The sequence below is a fragment of the Panicum virgatum genome, chromosome 2N (genome assembly GCF_016808335.1).
Source record: "Panicum virgatum strain AP13 chromosome 2N, P.virgatum_v5, whole genome shotgun sequence".
Lineage (NCBI taxonomy): Eukaryota > Viridiplantae > Streptophyta > Magnoliopsida > Poales > Poaceae > Panicum > Panicum virgatum.
Window position 1 is genome coordinate 25,986,701 of NC_053146.1, and position 21,614 is coordinate 26,008,314.

At 46.3% G+C, this 21,614-nt stretch overlaps 1 protein-coding gene across 5 annotated transcripts; it reads right to left on the reverse strand.

Moving 5' to 3' along the window:
• Positions 1-3,885: 3,885 nt before the first annotated feature.
• Positions 3,886-8,773, reverse strand: LOC120660130 (50S ribosomal protein L19, chloroplastic-like). 5 transcript variants are annotated; one of them, XM_039938487.1, is made up of 7 exons: positions 8,619-8,773; positions 7,809-7,930; positions 7,592-7,644; positions 6,160-6,354; positions 5,970-6,056; positions 5,764-5,897; positions 3,886-4,275 (listed from the first exon to the last, which is right to left on the reverse strand). In XM_039938487.1, exons 2-7 carry the CDS (start codon positions 7,915-7,917, stop codon positions 4,173-4,175), a joined length of 681 nt encoding a protein of 226 aa, XP_039794421.1. In that variant the 5' UTR covers positions 7,918-7,930; positions 8,619-8,773; the 3' UTR covers positions 3,886-4,172. The 5 variants fall into 5 exon arrangements, with proteins under 5 accessions (XP_039794421.1, XP_039794423.1, XP_039794422.1 ...); XM_039938489.1 differs by lacking the exon at positions 8,619-8,773 and adding an exon at positions 8,353-8,494; XM_039938488.1 differs by lacking the exon at positions 8,619-8,773 and adding an exon at positions 8,039-8,096.
• Between the last annotated feature and the right edge of the window lie 12,841 nt (positions 8,774-21,614).

Consider the following 21,614-nt stretch of genomic DNA (forward strand, 5'->3'; position numbering starts at 1 on the left):
TCAGAGAGCAGATCCGGGGGAATACCAAACTAAATTAACTCGTCCAGAACCATAATTATATTATTCCTGCACGTAAACAAATATGAAGTACTAATTTCTCATCATCCTGCACGCCGAAAGAGCCCCACCCTGCTGGGAGAATATATGCACACTGTTTCGCAGATATGCAGTACAAGTTAATAAAGCACAGCAACGAATCTAACACATAGGCCTAATAGGCAATACAATATCACAGAGAATTTCTTTGACAAAATTATTTGAGAGTACATTCTAAGGCTCTTGCACTACTACAGAAACAGCATGTAGTCCCGGTTGGGAACTAGCTTTAGTCTCGGTTTCCCAACCGGGACTACGACTCCGGGACAAAAGATACTGCTTTTATCCCGGGTGGTTCAACCGGGATCAAAAGCAATTTTAGATCCCGGGTGGAATTCCTAACCGGGACAAAAGAGCAAGAAAAAAACAAAAAAAAGGTGCTTGCTCGTCCCGCCGCAGCTCCATGCCTCCAGTTCCAGTTTCAACTTCATCACAAAATATGTTTCAACTTCCTCATAGAGATACAATCACACTTAGAAGAAATTTAAGATTGAAGCTAGAAACATGCTCATCTCACAAGACAATCATACAACAAGAAAGTACAAATCTAATTCATAACACATGAGAACGCATGGGATTGATTTGATTCAAATCATATAAAGATTCAATAGCTCAGTCACAAACGAAAAAAATAATCACAGACAAAGGCTTCACACAAGCGATGTGAAGAACAAGAAAACCAAAACATTTGAAGAAACAAAAAACATCACACCAGCCAAGGGTCCGAGCGGCCACCGCTCGCTGCAAGCGATGCCGTCCCTGCCGCGCGCCTCGCCCTTCAGCTTGGCTCCGCCGTTCGCCGCTTGCCGCTTGCCGCGAACTTCTCGCTCATGGCTGTAGCCGCTGCCGCATCCCGAACCCGCCGTCCGGGCCCTTGACCTGGCCTTCAGCTCCGGCAGGCCACACCATCCTCCCGAGCCACGCTGCTCCGGCCGGTCGCACCTCCCTCCCGCTGCACGCTGCTCCGGTCGGCCTCGCCCCTCGATCCGGCTCCGGCGCCACCGCTCACCGCGAGCGTTGCTCGCTCGCGACGCGAGCTGCTGCTGTGTCCCGAGCTCGCCCCCATGTGCTCCGCTCGGGCTCGCCGGCTGCAGCTAGAGGAAGACAAGAGGAGAGGGAAGAGGATAAGATAGAGATGAGAGGATAAGAGAGATCGAGAGGAGGAGAGAGATACATAGATGGAGACACGCACACGGATGATAGAAAAAAGGGGATCCCTACTTTTGATCCCGGTGCTCGGCTCTAACCGGGATAAAAGCACCTCTATCGGTCCCGGTTGGTGGCTGCAACCGGGACTAATAGTATCGGTCCCGGTTGGAGCCACCAACCGGGATAATTGATGGATTTCAACCAGGATTAAATGCTCTGCTCTCTACAGTAACCTGGCCAGTCTTTAGACCCGGGATAAAATCTTTATTGGTCCCGGGTCTAACAACAACCGGGACAAATGCAAAGGATCAAAGACCCTTTCTGTAGTAGTGTTGCATGTTCTAGACACATGCTCAGGAAAGATGCAGCATCAGGAACAAATAAACTTAATTACCTAACATAGTAAAACGATAACAAAGCGAGCACCTTCTACGCTAAGCAATAACTTCTTTGGGAGGAGTGGTTTCTGTAGAAAATTTTAGAATTAAGATTAAGATAAACCAACTAACATTCCAAATATTTGGGCTGTTACTCCTTTCTCTAGGAATTTGAAGAATTGTGATTACGATAAATTGACTTGATTTAAAATATTTGTATAGTTAGTCCTACAACCGTACCAAACAGATTTGAATGGAATAAAGGTGGATGTTGTTAACTGTGCTTCTGCCAGATTATCAGCAATCGGCGAGTGTTTGGCCTCTTTTTATTCATAAGGCGCATCGCCTTTTTTTCCCATCATCGCTGTATTGAACTATGTTACAATAGATGTGTGAGCGAGAATTATGCCTTGCATAAGTAATTATATGATACTTGAGGGTCTTATAAAAGTGTGGGATGATAGAAAAGACTTTTAGGACTAGATTCTACCGTTTTATCCTATGATAGAGGCCTCCAGAGCTCAAATAATGCAGTAGAACCAATGCCAACCACCTGTTGGTGCTGAGCTAGCTAGCGATGTCGGCTGAAGCTCAAGCCCACCATATATTTTGTTCCACCCTTGGTGGTCTTGTGGAAGTGGTGTTGTAAATTTACAATGATTTTCTGTGTTTCACAAAAAAAAGTAGGGGATTGTATTATTTTTATGGTCCAGTTTTAATCCATATCTTAAAATTTATTACTGATCGAAATACATAAGGCAAGGCTGGATTTTATGGATTGCCACGCTAAATTTAATTTCTAGATGGATGCTGGCTATAATTACGTAGTTGTTTGCATTCTAAAATACTTCAGTCGTTTCTAAATATATGATGTCATTTAACCATATTTTAGTTAATTATTTTAGGACTGTAGTTTGACGCCTTTTGTAACGAAAGAGGGCCTGCCAACCATTTTCGATGCCGGCTTATTGACTGGGCTACAACATATGCGTGAGAGAGAATCTATCGTACGTGCCTTTTGGGGCTCATAAAAGCATAAAATGATAGGAGAAGACTTTTGGGGCGTGGCTTAGATTATACCACCACTTATCCTAATGAATCTAATGAAATAGTGGGCTCCAAAGCTCCAATGCACAACCAGCCAGCTGTTGGCTGTTGCTGCTGAGCTAGTGCTGCGTGTGGCTGATGCTTGAGTCCTCTGCGTATATCCGTTTGGCTATGTAGCACCAATGACACGTCACGAAGGTAAAGTTCAAGTTGTTTTGCTCCAGCGTGAAGCCTCTCCTAGCCTGGTGCCCAGCCAAATATAAAAATCATCATCGAACTTTTCTCTCCACTCTCCCACCAATCCCAGCTGACCAAGTACAAGTAACTTTTTTTGCTTTACTTGTAGCACCCGGTGCAAGATCTAGCACCTCAGCTAAGGGGATGCTTCGTAGCACCCTTGTCTCCAGTGTGGAGCACCCTGAGAACCTCACTCTCTCTCCTCATAGCACCCTCAAAAACCCAACGCTGGAGCTGCTCTCACCTTTTCTGAATCATGGTACTGTGCTTTTCTTACTTTGTGTTGCGGCAATGCTAATAAAAAAAAGGCCCAAGAGAAACTTTGATGTGAAGAATCTTTGTTTGAAAACAGAAAGTATATGTGTAATTGTAGCTCTTGCGATGGTCCAAATAAATCTGTGGGCTTGAAACATTTAAAAATGAATTCGGGTTGGGAGAAACTCTTGTTCACTTTATTAGAGGTGATGTGTTACAAAATGATTGAATTTGGGAACAAGAACCTTGTGTATTTTTTGCAAAAAAAAATCTTGTGTATTAGTACTATCAATTTTGAGGGCTATGTGAGCTAGAACGATACAACATGAGCACATTAGAAGCAAAGGAATTTATCAGTTTCGATCTGTTGAGGAGACACCTTAGATTCTTATATGGACTCTTGGCGCAATACCCACGGAGAAAAATGGGCACGGATCGAAGAACTTCACCAAAAAAAAAAGTTATAATGTACTACTAGACGAGGACGATTGCACTTTGTTTTGGGGGTTGGGGTGGAGGAGCATACAAGACCTACCGAGTTTCCTTGCGAAAAAACGATTGCACTTTGTTTTGGGGGTGGGGGTGGAGGAGCATACAAGACCTACCGAGTTTCCTTGCGAAAAAAATACTCCCGAGTTGATAAAGAAACTGCTGATACTGACATTAGCAAGGTGAGCTGTATCAACAAGATAGGTAGTAACAAGAATGTCCGAGCAAAAGAAAAGGGTAGAGAATGACATTTTTTTTAAAGATAAAGTGAAGGTATAGATCAGGGCAAGATTATTTCTGCGCTGATGCTACAGTAGCATCTGCGACTCAGATAGGACTGATCCACATATGTTAATTCTGAATCATAAAGTCATATCTCTACTAGCACTTGCTGCTTGGGAACTACAAATTGTGACATCCAAAATTGGACTAAAAATGTGATTCTCAAACTGCAATTTTCTGCATCTTCAGAAACCATGCAAATCCACAGGACAAAATCCTAAAAACAAGTTGAAATCTGTCTCATTTTTTAAGTGCGTTCATCCTGTCCCTCAGGTAATACAGCTTAGCTCTCCTGACTTTCTTCCTGTCCAATATCTTGATTTCTTTGATGTTTGGTGAGTAGCTGAAATAGAAAGAGAAGTTGCATCAAGAAAATTGTCTAAACAAAATAGTTCATAGCTATTTAGGTGAAAGGCAGGTAGACACTCAAACAGCAATACATAACGAAGGCAAGTTGCCCTTCAAGCTATGAAATGTAATAAAGTCGGGTTGCCCTTCAAACAATGGACAATGTAATTTAGTACAAGCACCCGAGGATCTAGAATTTATATATGCTGGCAAAGCTGCATGGCAATGTATTCTTTCACGTATACCTTCAACTGGTGCTTATTATGAATATTACAAATTGAAGATGAAGAAAAGGCACAGAAACTACTCCCTCTAGTCACAAATAACTGTCAGTTTGGGTTATGCACAGTCAACATGTTTAAACATTGTGTGTCAATCTATTTGAATGATTTCAAATGAACTTTTGAAAATAGTATGGCTCCATTAGTCTCCAAAAGTATTTTGAATGTATCTAGACTGTATTTGCATATGTTTAATAGTATTCACTAATGGCCCCAGTGACCTTGCTGCTTATTAGTTACAACAGGTACTACTGATATCATTCTTCCAATGTATTTATTTCTGCAGTAACCGTAGAGCGAAGAAAGATGATGCTATGAAGTCAGAACAATTGAGATTTGAACATAACTGGATGGCTTTTTTATGAAACTACAGACTCCATTTGTAATAAGATAATTCGCTGTGTTCGCTTGGCTTGTTAGCCAACCAGCCAGCAGTACTGTCCTCTCATACTAAATCAGCACCAGACACCAGCTACCAACCAATCAGCAGTACTGTTCTCTCATAACAAATCAGCACCAGCTGTCAGCCACAGCCAAGCGAACACAGCGAATACCTAACATGGCAGTTGTGTCAATCATTCTGCAAGTTGGAAAAAGGAACAATATGTGCCTACTACTCTTTGCTAGACAATCATTCACATAAGAGACATTAACTAAGTGTGTATCATAGTATGGTTCAGAACATAGTATTCACAGATTCAAAACAAAAGGAAGGACCACAATTAAGCTAGTTCCTTTATTCTCATCAGTGAATGAGAAACTATGAGGAACATTATGAAGTCAGCAAATACCAGCATGCCACCAAACCTGACTACCTGAGTACAGTTTTTCAATATTTGCAAACATCCAGCTATCTCTCTCATAAAGGAATTACAAAGATATTTCACTGGCCTTAATTTATCGGGTATGTAACAAAATTGTAAGGTTATGCACAAACAAAGAATAAGACCTTCCTTTTCCACCAACCTAACAGACAGGGTGAAATGGCCCGCTAAAAACATGGCATTCAGTGTTTGTTGAATGATTATCAGATTTGATGAACTAGTTAATTCTGGCAGCACAAGGATATTACTGAATCAGAAAGTACATCAATCTCAGTCCTCACCATGATAAGTTCTAAAACGAGGCAGCATAAAATTAAAATGGAGCTTCTCATCATTAATTAAAATGGAGCAGAGGAGGACAAGTGTGGTTTCACTTACAGTGGAAAGACAGACTCAACTCCAATACCAGCTACTAATCTACGAAGTCTGAAAGTTGTATTGATCCCAGCATTACGCCTTCCTATCACAATCCCTTTCAATGTAGATTCTCGCCGTTTGTTCTCAGGAACTTGCTGTTTAATGCACAGGATCAGTACCACAAACATGTCCAGATAGCACTAAAGCAGGAATGCACATTGCTATACCAATCTCATTTGAATGATACATCCAGGTTGTACATCAGGAATCTCCCTCTCAGAGCGGACCTTTTCAACTGCCTCTTTGTTCAAGATCTGCAAATTCAAAAAACAAGTACTAATAAGATGCTTTACGTTTTCGTGGTAACATTACAGTCACTGGATGTTATATAGTTCCTGCAAGTAACACTAAGCTTACATTCATGATGTGCCTGGCAGTCTTGTCGAGCCTCTTGAACTTAATCCGTGGGGGGTGCGCAACCGCTGGAGAGCTGGAATCCTCATCGTCTGAAGCAACCTCAGCATTTCCCACCGTGGAGAAACCCCTCATCGGAAGAGCTCTCGCACAGAAACCAGAGGCGGCAGGAACACGATCACCGGTAATGATCTGACTCTGCACAGACAAATTGAACACATATAATGGATACTGACAAATTAGACTAACGGGGGAGTGAGATAATGAAAGATGCAAGAGCAAAAGGTTTACACGTTGGAACAATTGCATACAGTTCATTAATGGGTGCTTGCTGCAATGTAAGTTCTTTTGTAAACTGTTGCATGAAAACAAAATGTATGATTTAAATATGACATGCATGTTGCCTAGATTTTGTATGTAATATGTAAGTCAATCTATCGCATGCTATATTCGTATGCCCCCCCCCCACTAGTTATGCCAGGCCCAGACAGGATACATACAAGATAACTTCATTTTTCCTATTTGTAGTACCGTAGCTATCCTAGCTCCTCAGCTGTTACAAATTCTGCTGTTGCCATATGTAAGCATTTCCAATAGAACAAATTGACAGATTTAGCTTATTTTTCATGTTCACTAACCACAATACACCATTGTCATATCTTAAGTATAAAACCTTAAAAATGCACCATAAATCCCTAAACTTGCATGACAATCTCACTTCAGCCCATGACCATTAGGCTCAAATATGTTGCAAATCTGGTTCTTTCACTGGTACGCTGTGTCAAAGCAGGGACAATTCCAGCTTAATTCACAGGTTTTGGTGACATGGCACATTCACTTTTCTTAAGTTATATTTGAGAAAATAATTGATCAGAAAATCAGAAATATTAGACGAGAGATGATAATACTTATAAAAATGCACTGAATATTTATCTTAAAAGTACAAACATCAACTTTTCATCAGTTCGATCGATGATGGTGTGTTAAAACAACAATTCAGAATAAGCCAAGATTTTTTCTCCTATTTCATTCAAAATTAAAAGAGACTTGGAAGTCTGCTGACCCACTTTATACAAGTTCAACGACATAAATGTTTATTTCTCAAGTTCAGATACCTAGATGAGACGCTTGTCCAAGTTTAAGGGCCTATCCATGGAATTTACTATAGATAACAAACCAGAAGAGCAATATTAAGGCACCAACCAATCATAAGAGTAAGGTTGATTATATGAAATTATTCTATATTTCTTGCATCTCATGCAAGTTAAAAACTGTAATATCAACTAATAGTTGTAAGATGAAATCAGAAAACCAAATGCACCACACGTAGCATTGGTGTCTACGACATCGAATGGAACTTCAAGATCACAAGTACATATGTGACCCAGCAGCACCAATGCAAACCCATATGTTCCATTTGGCATTGAGGTACTACCAATGCAAACCGCGCATCCCTGAGGCTGTGCTCATCTGTGCCATACGAGATTCCTGCAAGGATGCCAAATTAGTAAGCACAACACAGCAGAACAATGGTTTTGTACAATTATCTGAACCATTCTGTGGCAATCAAATCTAAAAGTATCCAGCCATTCAGGAAAACAAACAAAGAGAAATGGATTAGCAGTGTCAGTGTGGAGTGGAGAACCCGGGACCTCCTATGAAGAGTTTGGACGAGGACATGCATCGAACCGCCTGGTAGAGTGACGAGCTGGCACCCGTGGACCGCTTGACAAGATTGCCAACCTTCTGCAGGAAGGCCATCTCCCAAATTACCCTGCAAATCATACAAATTGAGAGCCGTTAAGAGCAAATATCACTGGAACCTAGTGAGAGGGGCGGACCCAGTATAGAACATTGGTGTGCAATACATGTATATACTTATAACTGGGTCAGATCTGAATACACACTAGCACATTCCAGAACAATCACTATTCAAGCGTGGAGCAAGCACTATCAGAGCACTATTTAACAAATGATTCAAGCATTAGCTGACAGGATGAAAACCTTTGACTGCCATATAAGATAGAAAGATAGAAAGAGCACGTTCTGGCAACATAGAACTAGGTTTCAGAGAGTGACAAATGCTAGAGAAGTCACTGATCCAAAATTTCAAACATAGTAACATAGAACTCCTCGGCCAAAATAAGCTCCATTTAGTCCGGTACATAGGAGACATGGATAAGTTGTAACTTAGACCTTGAAACCTTCAGCCCACCACGTCCAGCTCACGCCGGTGCACCGCTTGCACAAGCGCTCGCGCAGCACCGCGTGCTCACTCAGCAACCGCTGGCTCAGATCCGCGGCTCCACCAGGCCCGCGGCGCAGAATGCCAAGGCGAAGGCGGCAGCAGCGCGGCGGCCGCGCACAGCGCCGGAGAACTCTACCATAATCGGACCCTACCAAATCAAGAACCCTAGCAACGGGGAGAGAAGAGGGCAAGGAAGACGAGAGAGGTGCGTTACCGGCGAGAAGGCGGCGGAGCGGTCGCCGTCGCCTTGTGCTGCGCCGTCAACTCCCCTCACGAGGGCTCAGGATCCGATCCGGAGGGTAAGAGTAAGACACGGGCCTCTCTAATCCGGCCCGTGGAGTGTGTGGGGAAAGGTCAAGCCGGGCCAATTTTGTTTCCAGGCCAGGGCAAAATGACGAAGGTCTGGACCCGGACAAGGAGCCTCGTCCCAGTGGGAACCCAAAACCGTTGGGGCCCAAGGACCTAATGTGGTGAATAAATGCGAGCCAGACCCGGTCACCAGGGTCCGGACCGTCCAGAAGCCGGTCTACTATGTCAGTGATGTTCTCCACGAGGCGAAGACCAGGTATCTTGAGACGCATAAGCTTATCTATGCCCAGTGGCGGATCCACAGGGGGCTGAGGGGGCTCCAGCCCCCCTAACTCCATGAAGTCCATGGGAGCCCCCCCAAGCCCTCCCTACAATTTCGAGCCATAGTTGAAAGGGAGGAGGAAGAAAGGAGAAGGAAGAAAAAGAGAAAGGGAAGTAAGAGGAGGAAGAAAAGGAAGACAAGCCCCCAATCTTCAGCTTCTAGATCCGCCACTGTCTATGCCATACTTATTGCGTCCAGTAAACTGCGCCATTACTTTCAGGCACACCGAGTTGTCGTAGTAACCTCTTACCCGCTAAGAGCGATCCTGCACAACACCAACGCCACGGGCAACATCGCCAAGTGGGCAGCAGAGTTGGCTGAGTTCCAGCTGGACTTCCAGCCTCGCCATGCAGTCAAGAGCCAGATCCTGGCCGATTTCATAGCGGAATTGACTCCTTCCCCAAGCAATTCTGGGGGTCCGGACTTCAACGCCGGACCCCCGGAGCCGGAAATCAGGACACCAGTCTTCACCGAGCCCCACTGGACACTCTACTTCGACGGGTCCGTCCGCAAGAAGTGGGCTGGAGCTGGTGTGGTCCTCATCGACCCAAACGTAGATCAGCTGAAGTACATGGTGCACCTTGAGTTCAAGGCCACCAACAACATGGCGGAGTACGAAGCTCTGATCTTTGGCCTGACGCAAGCCCTGTCTCTGGGGGTCCGGCAGCTTCTGGTGAAGGGGGATTCTCAGCTAATCATCAAGCAGGTCCGAGGGGATTGCAGTTGCAACAATCCCCAGCTCGCGGCATACGTCATCCACGTGAGGAATCTCGAAAAGGACTTCGACGCCTTGGAACTGCAACATGTTCCCCGCGAACTCAACTCAGCAGCAGATGATCTCTCCGCGATAGCATCTACCTAGGCACCCGTGCCCGTGCACGTCTTCGAAAGACGGCTGCTGAGACCTACCGCCCAGCCTGCCAAACTAGGTGAAGGGGATCAAGCTAGCACCTCGAAGCTAGCGGTCCCGGCGGCATTCCACTTGTGGTGCCCGCCCTGGGTTGTGAGCTCTGTCGAGGATCCTAGAGACCTTGTCGAGCCACTTCCACCTGCTCAGGGAGCTTTCGATGCATGGATTTCCGAGATCCGGGACTACCTGAAAGACAATATCCTTCCTGATGACGATGTGTCCGCTGAGCGCATAGTACGATTGGCTAAACGCTACGCGGTGGTAGAAGGGGATCTCTACCGTCGTGGCGCCAATGGTATCCTCATGCGGTGCATTCCCAGGAAGAGGGCCGCGAGTTGCTCGCGGAGATCCATGGAGGCGAGTGTGGAAGTCATTCCTCATCTCGCACGCTAGTCGGCAAGGCCTTCCGGCATGGCTTCTACTGGCCGACAGAACTCCAGGATGCGGCTGAGCTGGTAAAGTCCTACAAAGCATGCCAGTTCCATGCAAAGCAAATACACACACCGGCTCAAGCTCTGCAAATGATCCCGCCCTCATGGCCATTCGCCGTATGGGGAGTGGATATCCTGGGGCCGTTCCCCCGGGCCGTCGGCGGGTATCGTTTCTTCTACGTCTCCATCGACAAGTTCACAAAATGGCTGGAGGTTACCCCTGTGGTGAATATCACTAAGAAATCAGCAGTCGCATTCCTCAAGTCCATTGTGTGTAGATTTGGTGTCCCAAACCGCATCATCGCGGACAACGGGACCCAATTCAAAAGCAGACTCTTCCAAGAGTACTGCGAGGACATCGGCATCCAGCTATGCTTTGCGTCTGTGGCACATCCCCGCATCAATGGACAGGTTGAGAGAGCGAACGCAGAGATCCTCAGGGGACTCAAGACCTGCACCTACAACTGCTTGAAGAAGCATGGTGCCAAATGGGTTGACGAGCTTCCGTGCGTACTGTGGGGCAACCGGACCACACCCAGCCGGGCCACTGGGGAGACTCCATTCTTCCTTGTCTACGGGGCTGAAGCATGCCTTCCCCCAGAAATTCACTTGGGCTCACCACGGGTCCAGGCTTTTGATGAGACCATGCAGGAACAACTGCGGCGTGACGATATGGACTTTGTCGATGAACGAAGGTGGCGAGCAGCAATCCGAAATGCACGCTACAACCAGGCGCTCAGGCGCTATCATCAACGGTTCGTGCACAGTAGTGAGCTCCGGGCTGCCGACCTCGTCCTGAGGCGAATCCTGAACTGAGCAGGGCTCCACAAACTCTCCCTCAGCTGGGAGGTGCCCTTCAAGGTTACAGAGTATGATGGCCCGGATGTGTTCGCCTTGCCACAGAAGATGGAGTGCCGCTGCCCAACCCATGGAACATAGAGCATCTGCGTAAGTTTTACACTTAGGCAGAGCAGGGAAATGAATTTTTCCTTTGGAATAAGATAGAATTAACGTGCGGCCAGAGCGGTTGGGGTCCGCCCTCGTAAACCCGGCCTCTGGCATCCATCGCACCGTCGGCTAGCATTAACGCGCGGCCTAGAGCGGTAGAGGTCCGCCCTCGTAAACCCGGCCTCTGGCATCCATCGCGCAAGCCATGTATATCAAGTTGCAAAGGAAAGATTTGCCCCAGTTCTGTCTTGTGTCAAATTTTATCTCGCATTTCGATTCTCGAGATTTTACTTTTCTAACCCCTGCGCGGACTTCCACACTGGTCGCTACAGCTAAGATCTTGTTGTCGGTCAAAACCCACCGACGAGTAGCGACAGGCAACACGAAGAGCCGGGAGGTCGCCGGGGCGCTGGCAGGCACTGCTTCCTTGGACAACGGCCCGCAATCCGGCACACGCCGAAGATTCTGGAGAATGTAAGGCGTGCCACCTGACCTATACCCAATCAGGAAGGTGCGAACGTGCTTGCAATGATTTGCCTGCATACACAAACACGTGGAAACATAAGTCCGAGCCATGGTCGGCTCCCCGGGACGACTCTTGCATCGGCTTTAAGGAGCCGATCGTGTCCCGGTGTCAGATTGGATCTGCATCTATCCTGATATTGATGAATAAAACAAATAATTATGGAAAACTTGCTTCAATTAAATCTAGCTGATCTGATCCATGACGGTAAAAGCCTCCCTGCTAGATCGGAACATCCTACACGTAACTAGGCCTAGTGAACACAACAGATAACTAAAGCATAACAAAAAACAGAGGTCTAAGAACTAGCAAGAGCCGATTCCCGGAACAATCCCTATCGAGGCTAAGATAAAGCATCTATTACATCACCGGAACATCCAATCCGTTTGCAGGGCCTAACCTAGCAGATATTGAGCTAATCCTTATAAAATAAGAACAAACCGTAACAGATTGGATCTACTAGATAGAAAAGAAGCAAGGTGTTGTCTCCGTGCAACTAATTCTATGCAACAAGAATTAGCATAAGATTAAAACGTGACTGCACAGAAACAACATGATATTCGTAGATGGTAAGCGACAAAAACATAATGAATCTACTAAAACCCATGCTATGAACATCAAGATAACTAGTACTACTCGCCATCAAAAATGCTTCAGTATGAGTAATACCAAGGTAAAAGTAAGAACAACACTGCCCTGATCGCAAGAAGCGATCAGCATGAAGCGATCAGGGTAGCATGATGCTTACTTGGATGAAACCCTAGAATTAGGGGTGGCGGTGCGCCGAGAGTTGTTGTTTGTAAAACGTGATGACGTTCTTCCTTTTACGAATATCATAGGGTACATATTTATAATCCGGAGACTTGGGAAACAATCTAAACTAATGTGTCCATATCGGACTCTATCTCTAACTCAATCTGAACTAAATCTAATGATACACGGCCCATAGGGCCCAAATGCTCACGCAGGAGCCGATTCGTAAGCCTTCTTCAATCTCTTCATTAAGCCCAACTCACTCGCGGCCCATAAATTATAATTTATGGCGATAACACATGCCCTGGTTTTGGCAATGATAATTCCAAAACCACTCCGTCGCTTCATCTTCCCGTTAATGCTCATTAAAACACACTGCAACCACCAAGAAAGACGCAACATCTCTGCAACTGGCTCCTCGTAGAACGTGAAACTGCCGATCCATCTCCCATTTTTTACTATTTAATCTCATCCCGAATCGGCTCAATTCACGGCAAACTCATCTTCCTCCCAAAGCCAAGTAGCACAGAAAACCCCACCTTCAGCAGCCATGGCGATTTCTTCCTCCTCCGGCTCCAACTCCATCAGCCATTCTTCCTCCCCTCCTTCTTCTCCTTCCTCTTCAGACCTGTCTGCCTCCTCCCTCGACTCCATTCCAGAGAGTCGAGAACTGACACTGGAATACAATCCGACGGCGGCACACGAGGCGCTCGCTCCTTTGCATTGGGATGCAGAGGAGTTCGATTTCGGGATCGTCTTTGAAGACGACGAGCCCGAGACCGAAGGAGAAGACCTCCGGCTCCTGTTCCAGGAGGAGCCGGAGAGTACCAGCGACGACGGCTTCTCCTGGGATGGAGCCGATTCCTCCTCGGAAGAGGAGATCGGCTCCCCCTCCAGCGACGATGAGCCGATGGGCGAAAGCCCTTCCGGTTCCTCGGGTCCTCCGAGGAGGACAGCGAGGAAGAGAGCGGCGGTGGCGGCAGCTGGAGTGACGACGCCGAGACCGATGGTGGCAGCAGCGCCTTCGACGGCGTCAGCGACGACGACGACAGCGACGACGGAGATGCGCCGGCTCGAAGCCCCAAGCGTCGTAGGTACTAGGTACCTACGAGTAGTAGGTGTAGGTAGTAGAGTAGAAGTAAGACTGTAAAGCCGAAGGATTTGTCCTTTCTCAAATCGGCTTCCTGCTTGTAAAAATCCAACCTTTAATGAAATTTCTCTTTATCTTGTTTGTTTGGATCTCACCCAAAAAGCCAATGGCATCGCATCAGGCTTTACTAACGTCCAAGAGCCGACAGAATTCAAAATTGGAAGCAATCCGCATAAGAACAGAACACCACTTCCACTCTGAATCTGACTCGTAATAGACACTCCAAGTCCGAGCGTAATTCGAGAACCCCGCTCCATAAATTCGAGCAAAACTCGCAAAATCATCCAGAATTCGAATCAGAACCCGCAAAACAACCAAACCCTAAGTCAGCAGATCTGAACCATGGCGGATTCTGTAGCTCAGACAACGAATTCTGCAACCAATGATGCGGCAATCTACGGCCTGAAGGTAATATTCAGCCTACCCTTTTGACTTTTTTCAGCTTGTTGAGCCTCCAACAAATTAAACTCTGAAATGTAACACCACATGTAAATTTCTGAATCTCTGAACTTTAGGTGTCAGACATCCTTCTGCCGCATCCTTCTAATCCCAAATCCTTTTGTCTTGGCCCACGAACTTATGAAAATCCCACAGATTTAATCTCTTGTGAAGCAAATAGGATCTCTTTCGTAAGTCAAAACATTGATTTGAACCTCTGGGCCGACTGCTTAAGAGCCTGGCCTAACCCTCCTGAGAGCTGGACTACATGGTATAGCAGAGTAGCAAAAACTTATATGCCCTTGTGGCAGGAATTGAACATAGCCGATGCACTTAGCTTATCATTATCACCCCTTGACAAAGATGAGAATCTTCTGAAAACCATCGGCTATTTTTAGTCTGATGCCCTGAACTGTTTCCTCTTTGGCCACAGTCTCATGACCCCCACTCTGCTAGATGTCACCATGATCACTGGCCTAGACATTGGATCCCCTAATCCTGCTGCCCACAAAACAGCAAAAGTTCCCTTTAAACTTTCATCCAAGGCAAACTGCACAAACTGGGGCACTTACATGAACCAGCACATAAAAACAAAAGGTCCAGTGGCTGAAAAGGAACACACAGCCTTTTTAAATCTTTATTTAGAACACTTCATCTTCTGTGGCCCTTCCTTAGCTCCAACTAAGAATTACCTTCCTTTGGCTTACCACCTGGCCCATGGCAACCGCACCGGCTAGGCAAACTTTTCCTTGGAGAAACATACAGATGTCTCCACCTGATAACAACCAACTTGCTTAATCAAAAGAAACTCAAAACTGGAGGCCCTTGTGGTTTATTCATTTATGGGCACAACTTTACTTTCAGCATCAGATCCCAAACTTTCAAAGCCTAACCAAGAACTCCTTTCCCGACAAAAACGGCAAGTTAATTAGATGCACTAGCTATGGCCAAGCCTTATTCAGCCTCCATGGCAGCAAACTAAATCCAACAGATGCAGCAAACTGGCTCAGAGTTTTCTACAAAGGACTAGACAATTCACTGTATTTTCCATTCACTGAATCTGAATCCTTTGAGAACCCAACTGCCTTTAGACTGGATAGTTTTGCCGATGACGACAGCACTAGGCATCTATATTCCCTGATGATTCGACCTGATTTCCTCCCTGTTGGCATGAGTATTTCCAATAGAATTATCAAACCAGGCTATGAAACCTATCAACCAGTCATAGCAGCTCGGCAATTTGGCTTAGGACAAGTCCCTCCCCACTTCCATATTCACCACTTGGTGGAAAGTAGAGCCGATCTGCCTGATGGTCTCACCAGTTCAAGATGCTACAGCATGTTTGACAACCTCCACATTCCAATACCAACCGATCTGTCCTTCACTCCCTCATCAATCGACTTCTGCACATGGTGGGGAATGTGGAAAACTCATGTTTTTAGAAAAGCTCTAGGTCCTCGACTGTAGCAAATTGATCCTAAATATATAATCCCCGAGGAAGAGGTACTGAACCTGTGCACTTTATCCTTTCTGAGTCCTCTATCCCTTTACTTGACTAATCCTGCTCACCCTGCTTACAGCAACAAGATGATCCAGAACCCGTGACTAGTAACGGGGAACCATTCCACTTTCTTCCAACTGCTCCTGATGTCCTATTTTGCAAGGGATCACCATCAATGAAGAAAGTAATAATGGCTGCTCAGCCAGACTTACTCCAGTCGGCTTCTAAACGAAGACAAACCTCTGCAAGTGTTGCCCCCCGAGTCCCAAGTAAGAAAAGGAAGATGATCATGAGGCGAGTCATCAAGAAATCAGCACAAGCTTCCCCGAGTCCATCAGAGTCTAACACCAACCAGGTAATTCATCTTTCCGAAACCTCTTCCTTATTGCATACATATGTGTTCTGGTTGACTGTAATTCTATTTCCAGGACGCAGCTGAAGACGACCTTAATACTCGTAGCCCGGTACAACACGAAGTCATCGTTCATGAAGCTGACACTAGAGCAACTGAAACTTCCAATGCTCTGACGGATGTGCATGACGAACAGGCTGACATAATCGAAGCCCCTGTTGTCACCTCCAAACCAACTGGATCGGCCGCACCTGAACCGATCATCACTCCTTGTTCAGAACAGGTAACTTTATGAGCCGATTTAAATCAGTTGATCACTCCATTAATGCACTTCGCTCCCAACTAATCTTCATCATATCGGCAGGGCTTCAATATTTCAGTCCTGCTCTCCTTCGACCCAGTATCAATGGGTCTGAATGCACCGGATGTAGAAATGCAATCACCACAGCAGCCGATTACAATTACAAATCAGCTTCAGAATATCAAGCGTCTACTCTCTGCTCCAATTACTACTCTAGTTGGTGATTCTAGCGAAATAAAGAACATCTTCGAGCAAATAGAATCCCAACTCCCGGAGCCGCTGCAAATCAAGCTTTGGCCAGCCAGCAATCTTCCATTCTTCCGGGTAGAAGTGAATAGAGCACAACAAAGAATAGAAGCACGTCGTTCTCAAGTCTCTCTGAAAGCTGACATTGCTCAAAAGTGCAAGGCCCTCAACCAGAAGAAGGCAACTCTAGATATCAAAGCTGACGTGTCTGCCAACATGAACCGACTCGACCTCCTGAAGAAAGAGTTGGCAGAGCTCGAAGAAAAGGTCCGCACCACCAAGAAACTCATCCAGGCCGAGGAAGCTTCTATTGCAAACTCCAAGCAAGAAACCCAAGAAATGACCGAGCAGATACAAGCAGAGTTTGCAGAGATAAGCACCTTGAGTCGGCAGATAGTAACAGGTGATAATAAAGATGACGAAGCAATCATAGCACGAGCAGACGCCGTTCGCACAGAAGCCATCCATTCCATAGAAGATTTCCTGAACCAATAGATTGGCTCAAGAAACTTTTAGTGTTGCTTGTTAACCTGAAACTTGTAACTGTTTAAAACATCTTAAGTCGATGGTCACACATCAGCTGTCTCGCTTCTCATATATTATCTCTCCTTTTTTTTTACTGGCTAACTCAACGTGTTGGCCTCTCGTGATTATTATTTTTTTTACTGGCCAACTCAACGTGTTGGCCTCTCATGATTTTTTTTACTGGCCAACTCAACGTGTTGGCCTCTCATGATTTTTTTTACTGGCCAACTCAACGTGTTGGCCTCTCATGATTTTTTTTACTGGCCAACTCAACGTGTTGGCCTCTCATGATTTTTTTTATTGGCCAACTCAACATGTGGGCCTATTACAATGCAGCCAGATGGATCTGATCGGCTCTTGCTAGTCGCCTTCCCACATGCTCGAAAAATATTTCTTGAGGTGTTGGCCATTAACCGCCACAAGAAACTTGACACCATCCAACTCTTCAAGCATGTAAGCATTTCCAGGCAAAACCTGATCAACCTTGTACGGCCCATGCCAAGTTGGAGACCACTTGCCATATTTTCTATCTTTAGTTCCCAATGGTAACACTGCCTCCCAAACTAAGTCTCCGACCTAGAATTCTTTCGGCCTGACCTTTTTGTTGAATGCACGAACAACTTTAGCCTTATTTTCCTTAATCTTCTCCAGCGACCAAAGTCTTAGCTCTGTAAGATCCTCCACATTATCGCTCATCAAGGCTGCATACTGTTCAGCCGATAGATCATTCTGAAACTCAACACGTCTCGATCCGGCCGTAATCTCCCATGGTAACACAGCATCTTGGCCGTAGACCAAATGGTATGGTGACGTCTTGATGGATCCGTGACACGAAATACGATATGCCCACAAAGCCTCTGACAATACCTCATGCCAGCGCCTAGGATATTCATCGATCTTTCTTTTGATCAGCTTGATCAGGCTCTGGTTGGATGCTTCAGCTTGTCCATTAGCCTGGGCATAATATGGGGATGATCTGATCAGCTCGAACCCCGTGTCATCGGCAAACTTTCTAAATTCCTCCGATATAAAGACCGATCCTCCATCGGTCGTGATGGTCTGAGGGATCCCAAACCTATGAATAATGTGCTCTTTAATGAAACTGATCACATCTTTTGATGCTACCGACCTCATGGATACCACCTCTACCCATTTTGTGAAATAATCTGTAACAGCTAACACCCATTGGTGACCTTTACTAGACGGCGGGTTAATCTGGCCGATCATATCCATGGCCCAACCCCTGAACGGCCACGGCTTAATAATAGGATTCATTACTGATGCCGGCACTATCTGAATCTTGCCGAATCTCTGACATGCTTGACATCCCTTGTAATATTTGAAGCAATCTTCAAGCATGGTAGGCCAGTAATATCCCAATCGCCTAATCAACCATTTCATCTTATGAGCCGATTGATGAGTGCCGCAGGCTCCATGAATCTCATGCAAGAGCCGATTCGACTCTGCAGGTCCCAGACATTTAAGCAGCAGCTCTTCCAATGTCCTGTAGAACATGTCGTCCCCAATCAGAACATACTTCATGGCTTTGAGTCTTATCCTTCTGGGTGCCCCCCGAGCCGAATCCTTCAAATAATTGAAGATATCGGCTCTCCGATCTCCAGGTTCTAGAAACTGAACCTCTACATCGACTCCATCGGTTGTTTCCTTGTATCTGGAAGCCATCTGTGCCAAATCGTTCGCTTCATTGTTCAGAGTTCTGCGTATCCAGTGGAAATTAATGTACCTGAATTGTGACATCAACTCACGCCATTGCACCCATATTGGAAAAAGAGCCTCGCTCTCACATTTATATTCTTCCGTGAGCTGAGAAATCACCAGTTTCGAATCCCCAAATACTTCCACTGCTTCTGCACCAGCTTCCAGGAGTAATTCCATCCCTCTGCGCACGGCTTCATATTTTACTAAATTATTGGTGCATGGGGCAGTCATCCTGATGGAAAAAGAGTAAGTCACCCCTCGAGGTGACACCAACAGAATTCCCACGCTGCATCCATCATCGCATGTCGATCCGTCAAAAAACATGGCCCAGGCACGTATAAACAGTGCAGCTATATCGGTACTGACCCTGTCTGCCACGAGATCCGCCAGTGCCTGTCCTTTGACTGCCTTCGCAGGCTGATATCAGATATCAAACTCTGATAATGCAAACATCCACTTTCCGAGCCGGCCTTTCAGAACTGGAGCCGACAGCATATACTTTATAACATCCGATTTGCAAATGACAATCGTTTCCGCCGAGAGCAAAATATGACGAAGCTTTGTGCATGTAAAGAATAAACAGAGGCAAAGCTTCTCGATCTCAAGGTACCTGGTCTCGGCGTCTAACATGCACCTGCTGAGGTAGAAAACCACCCTCTCCTGGCCGTCGTGCTTCTAAACCAATACCGAGGCAATGGAAGTGTCACCCACTGACAGGTACACATAGAAAGGCCTATCTTGCTGGGGTGGAACCAACACTGGAGGCCTCGATAGATATTCCTTGATTTCATCAAAAGCCTTCTGTTGCTCTGCCCCCCAGCGAAACTCAGCATCAGATTTGATTTTCACCAAACCCATGAACGGCTCGATGCGCCCAGACAGATTGGAGATAAATCGTCTGACAAAGTTGATTTTGCCGATGAGCTTTTGTAACACCTTCTTCGTAGTAGGCGGCTTCATTGTCTTTACCGCCTCCTGACTTGTCAAGCCGATCTCGATTGCCCGCTCATGCACCAGGAATCCTAAGAACTGACCGGCCGATACACCAAAGGCGCACTTCTTTGGATTCATTCTGAGCCCAAACCTTCGAGTCCGCTCCAAGACCTGTCGCAAATCTTCCAGATGTCCCCCAGCCGATTTGGACTTGACCACGACATCATCAATGTAGATCTCAACCAACTTGCCGGTGAGATCATGAAAAATGTAATTCATGGCACGTTGATACGTTGCACCGGCATTTTTCAATCCAAAGGTCATGACCAAGTACTCGAACAACCCGATCGCACCTGGTACTCTGAACGCGGTCTTGTGTACATCCTCTGGGGCCATAAAAATCTGGTTGTAGCCGGCATTACCATCCATAAAACTCATCATCTTATGACCAGCTGCTGCGTTGATCAATGTTTTTGCAACAGGCATCGGATACTCATCTTTTGGCGTTGCTCTGTTGAGGTCTCTGAAATCCACGCAGACTCGCCATCGGCCATCTTTCTTTTGTACAGGGACCACGCTGGAGATCCACTCCGCATACCGACATGGCCTGATGAATCCTGCATCCAGTATCTTTTGCACCTCCTTCTTAACCTCCTCTAGACCGGGCTGGTTGCCGAAATCCTTTCTTAAGCGGGAGCCGATGCTCGACGATGTTTCTATCCAGACCGGGCATCTCAGTATAATCCCATGCAAAACAGTCCCGGTACTCCTTCAACAGTGCTATCATTTGCTCACGCAAGATCGGGTCTAACTTTTTGCTGATAAATGTCGGTCGCGGCTTATCCCCGGGACCGATATCGACTTCCTCCAAATCGTCAGCAGACGTAAACCCGTACCCTAACTTGCCGCCGTCTGAAAGATCGACATCGACAGCAAACACAGGGAGATAACAACAAAAAATTTCCGGCCAACCGCATGGGCTGGCCGTTCCCACATTTCCGTTATTATTCAAAACTGAATGCTCAGCAAAGGCCATTGTTTGTACATAATGTAACAATTGTAACCCCAAGTATATATTACTCATTTTTTGGGGCCGGTCGCTGGGACCGGCCTCTCTAACCTTGCTAGATTCCATAGCTTGCCAGGATGTGTCTACTCTGTGAGACCAGTGGATAAGACCAGCCTCAACCCGTTTTTTATCGCTTCAATCCGATCACAGTCTTCCAGCGCGATCCCTGAGATTGGCTCTTGCCCTTCTGCATCCCAGGCGTTCATGTCCGCAAGCGAAACCTCGCTGGAATCATCTGCACGGACCACCTCCACTTCATCGCCATCCCACTGGACCAAACACTGGTGCATCGTGGAAGGAACACAAGAATTTGCGTGAATCCAGTCCCTCCCAAGCAGCACTATGTATGTACTCTTACTGTTGACGATGGAGAACGATGTTGGAACAGTCTTGCGGCCAACTGTCAACTCCACATTGAGGACACCCTGTGCCTCCGACGGCTGACCGTTGAAATCATTGAGCATTACATTGGTCTTGATAAGATCAGCAGTGGAACGACCCAACCGGCGCAGCACTGAGTACGGCATCTGGTTGACCGCGGCGCCAGTGTCGACCAACATTCTGTTCACAGGTTTGCCATCGATGAGGCCCTTGAGATACAATTCCTTCAAGTGCTTGTAGCTTTTCTCCTTGGGCTTCTCGAAGATGATCGGCTGTGGGCCGAGATCCAGCTGCGCAATGGCCAATTCCTCCGGTTGGGGCGCCCGAAACTCCGATGGGAGCACGAACACCATGTTCACATCAGCCGATAGCTTGTCATCGGCTCTTGGCTGCTTGGGG

What these genes read in the sequence shown, in the direction of transcription:
- LOC120660130 (XM_039938486.1), bottom strand. Translation starts at nt 6,555, where the DNA reads ATGCATGTCATATTTAAATCATACATTTTGTTTTCATGCAACAGTTTA. An exon ending in CTGCCAGGCACATCATGAAT is followed by an intron (nt 6,057 to 6,159) that starts GTAAGCTTAGTG and finishes TTGAATTTGCAG; the next exon opens with ATCTTGAACAAAGAGGCAGT. An exon ending in GTTGAGTCTGTCTTTCCACT is followed by an intron (nt 4,276 to 5,763) that starts GTAAGTGAAACC and finishes TTTCTATTTCAG; the next exon opens with CTACTCACCAAACATCAAAG.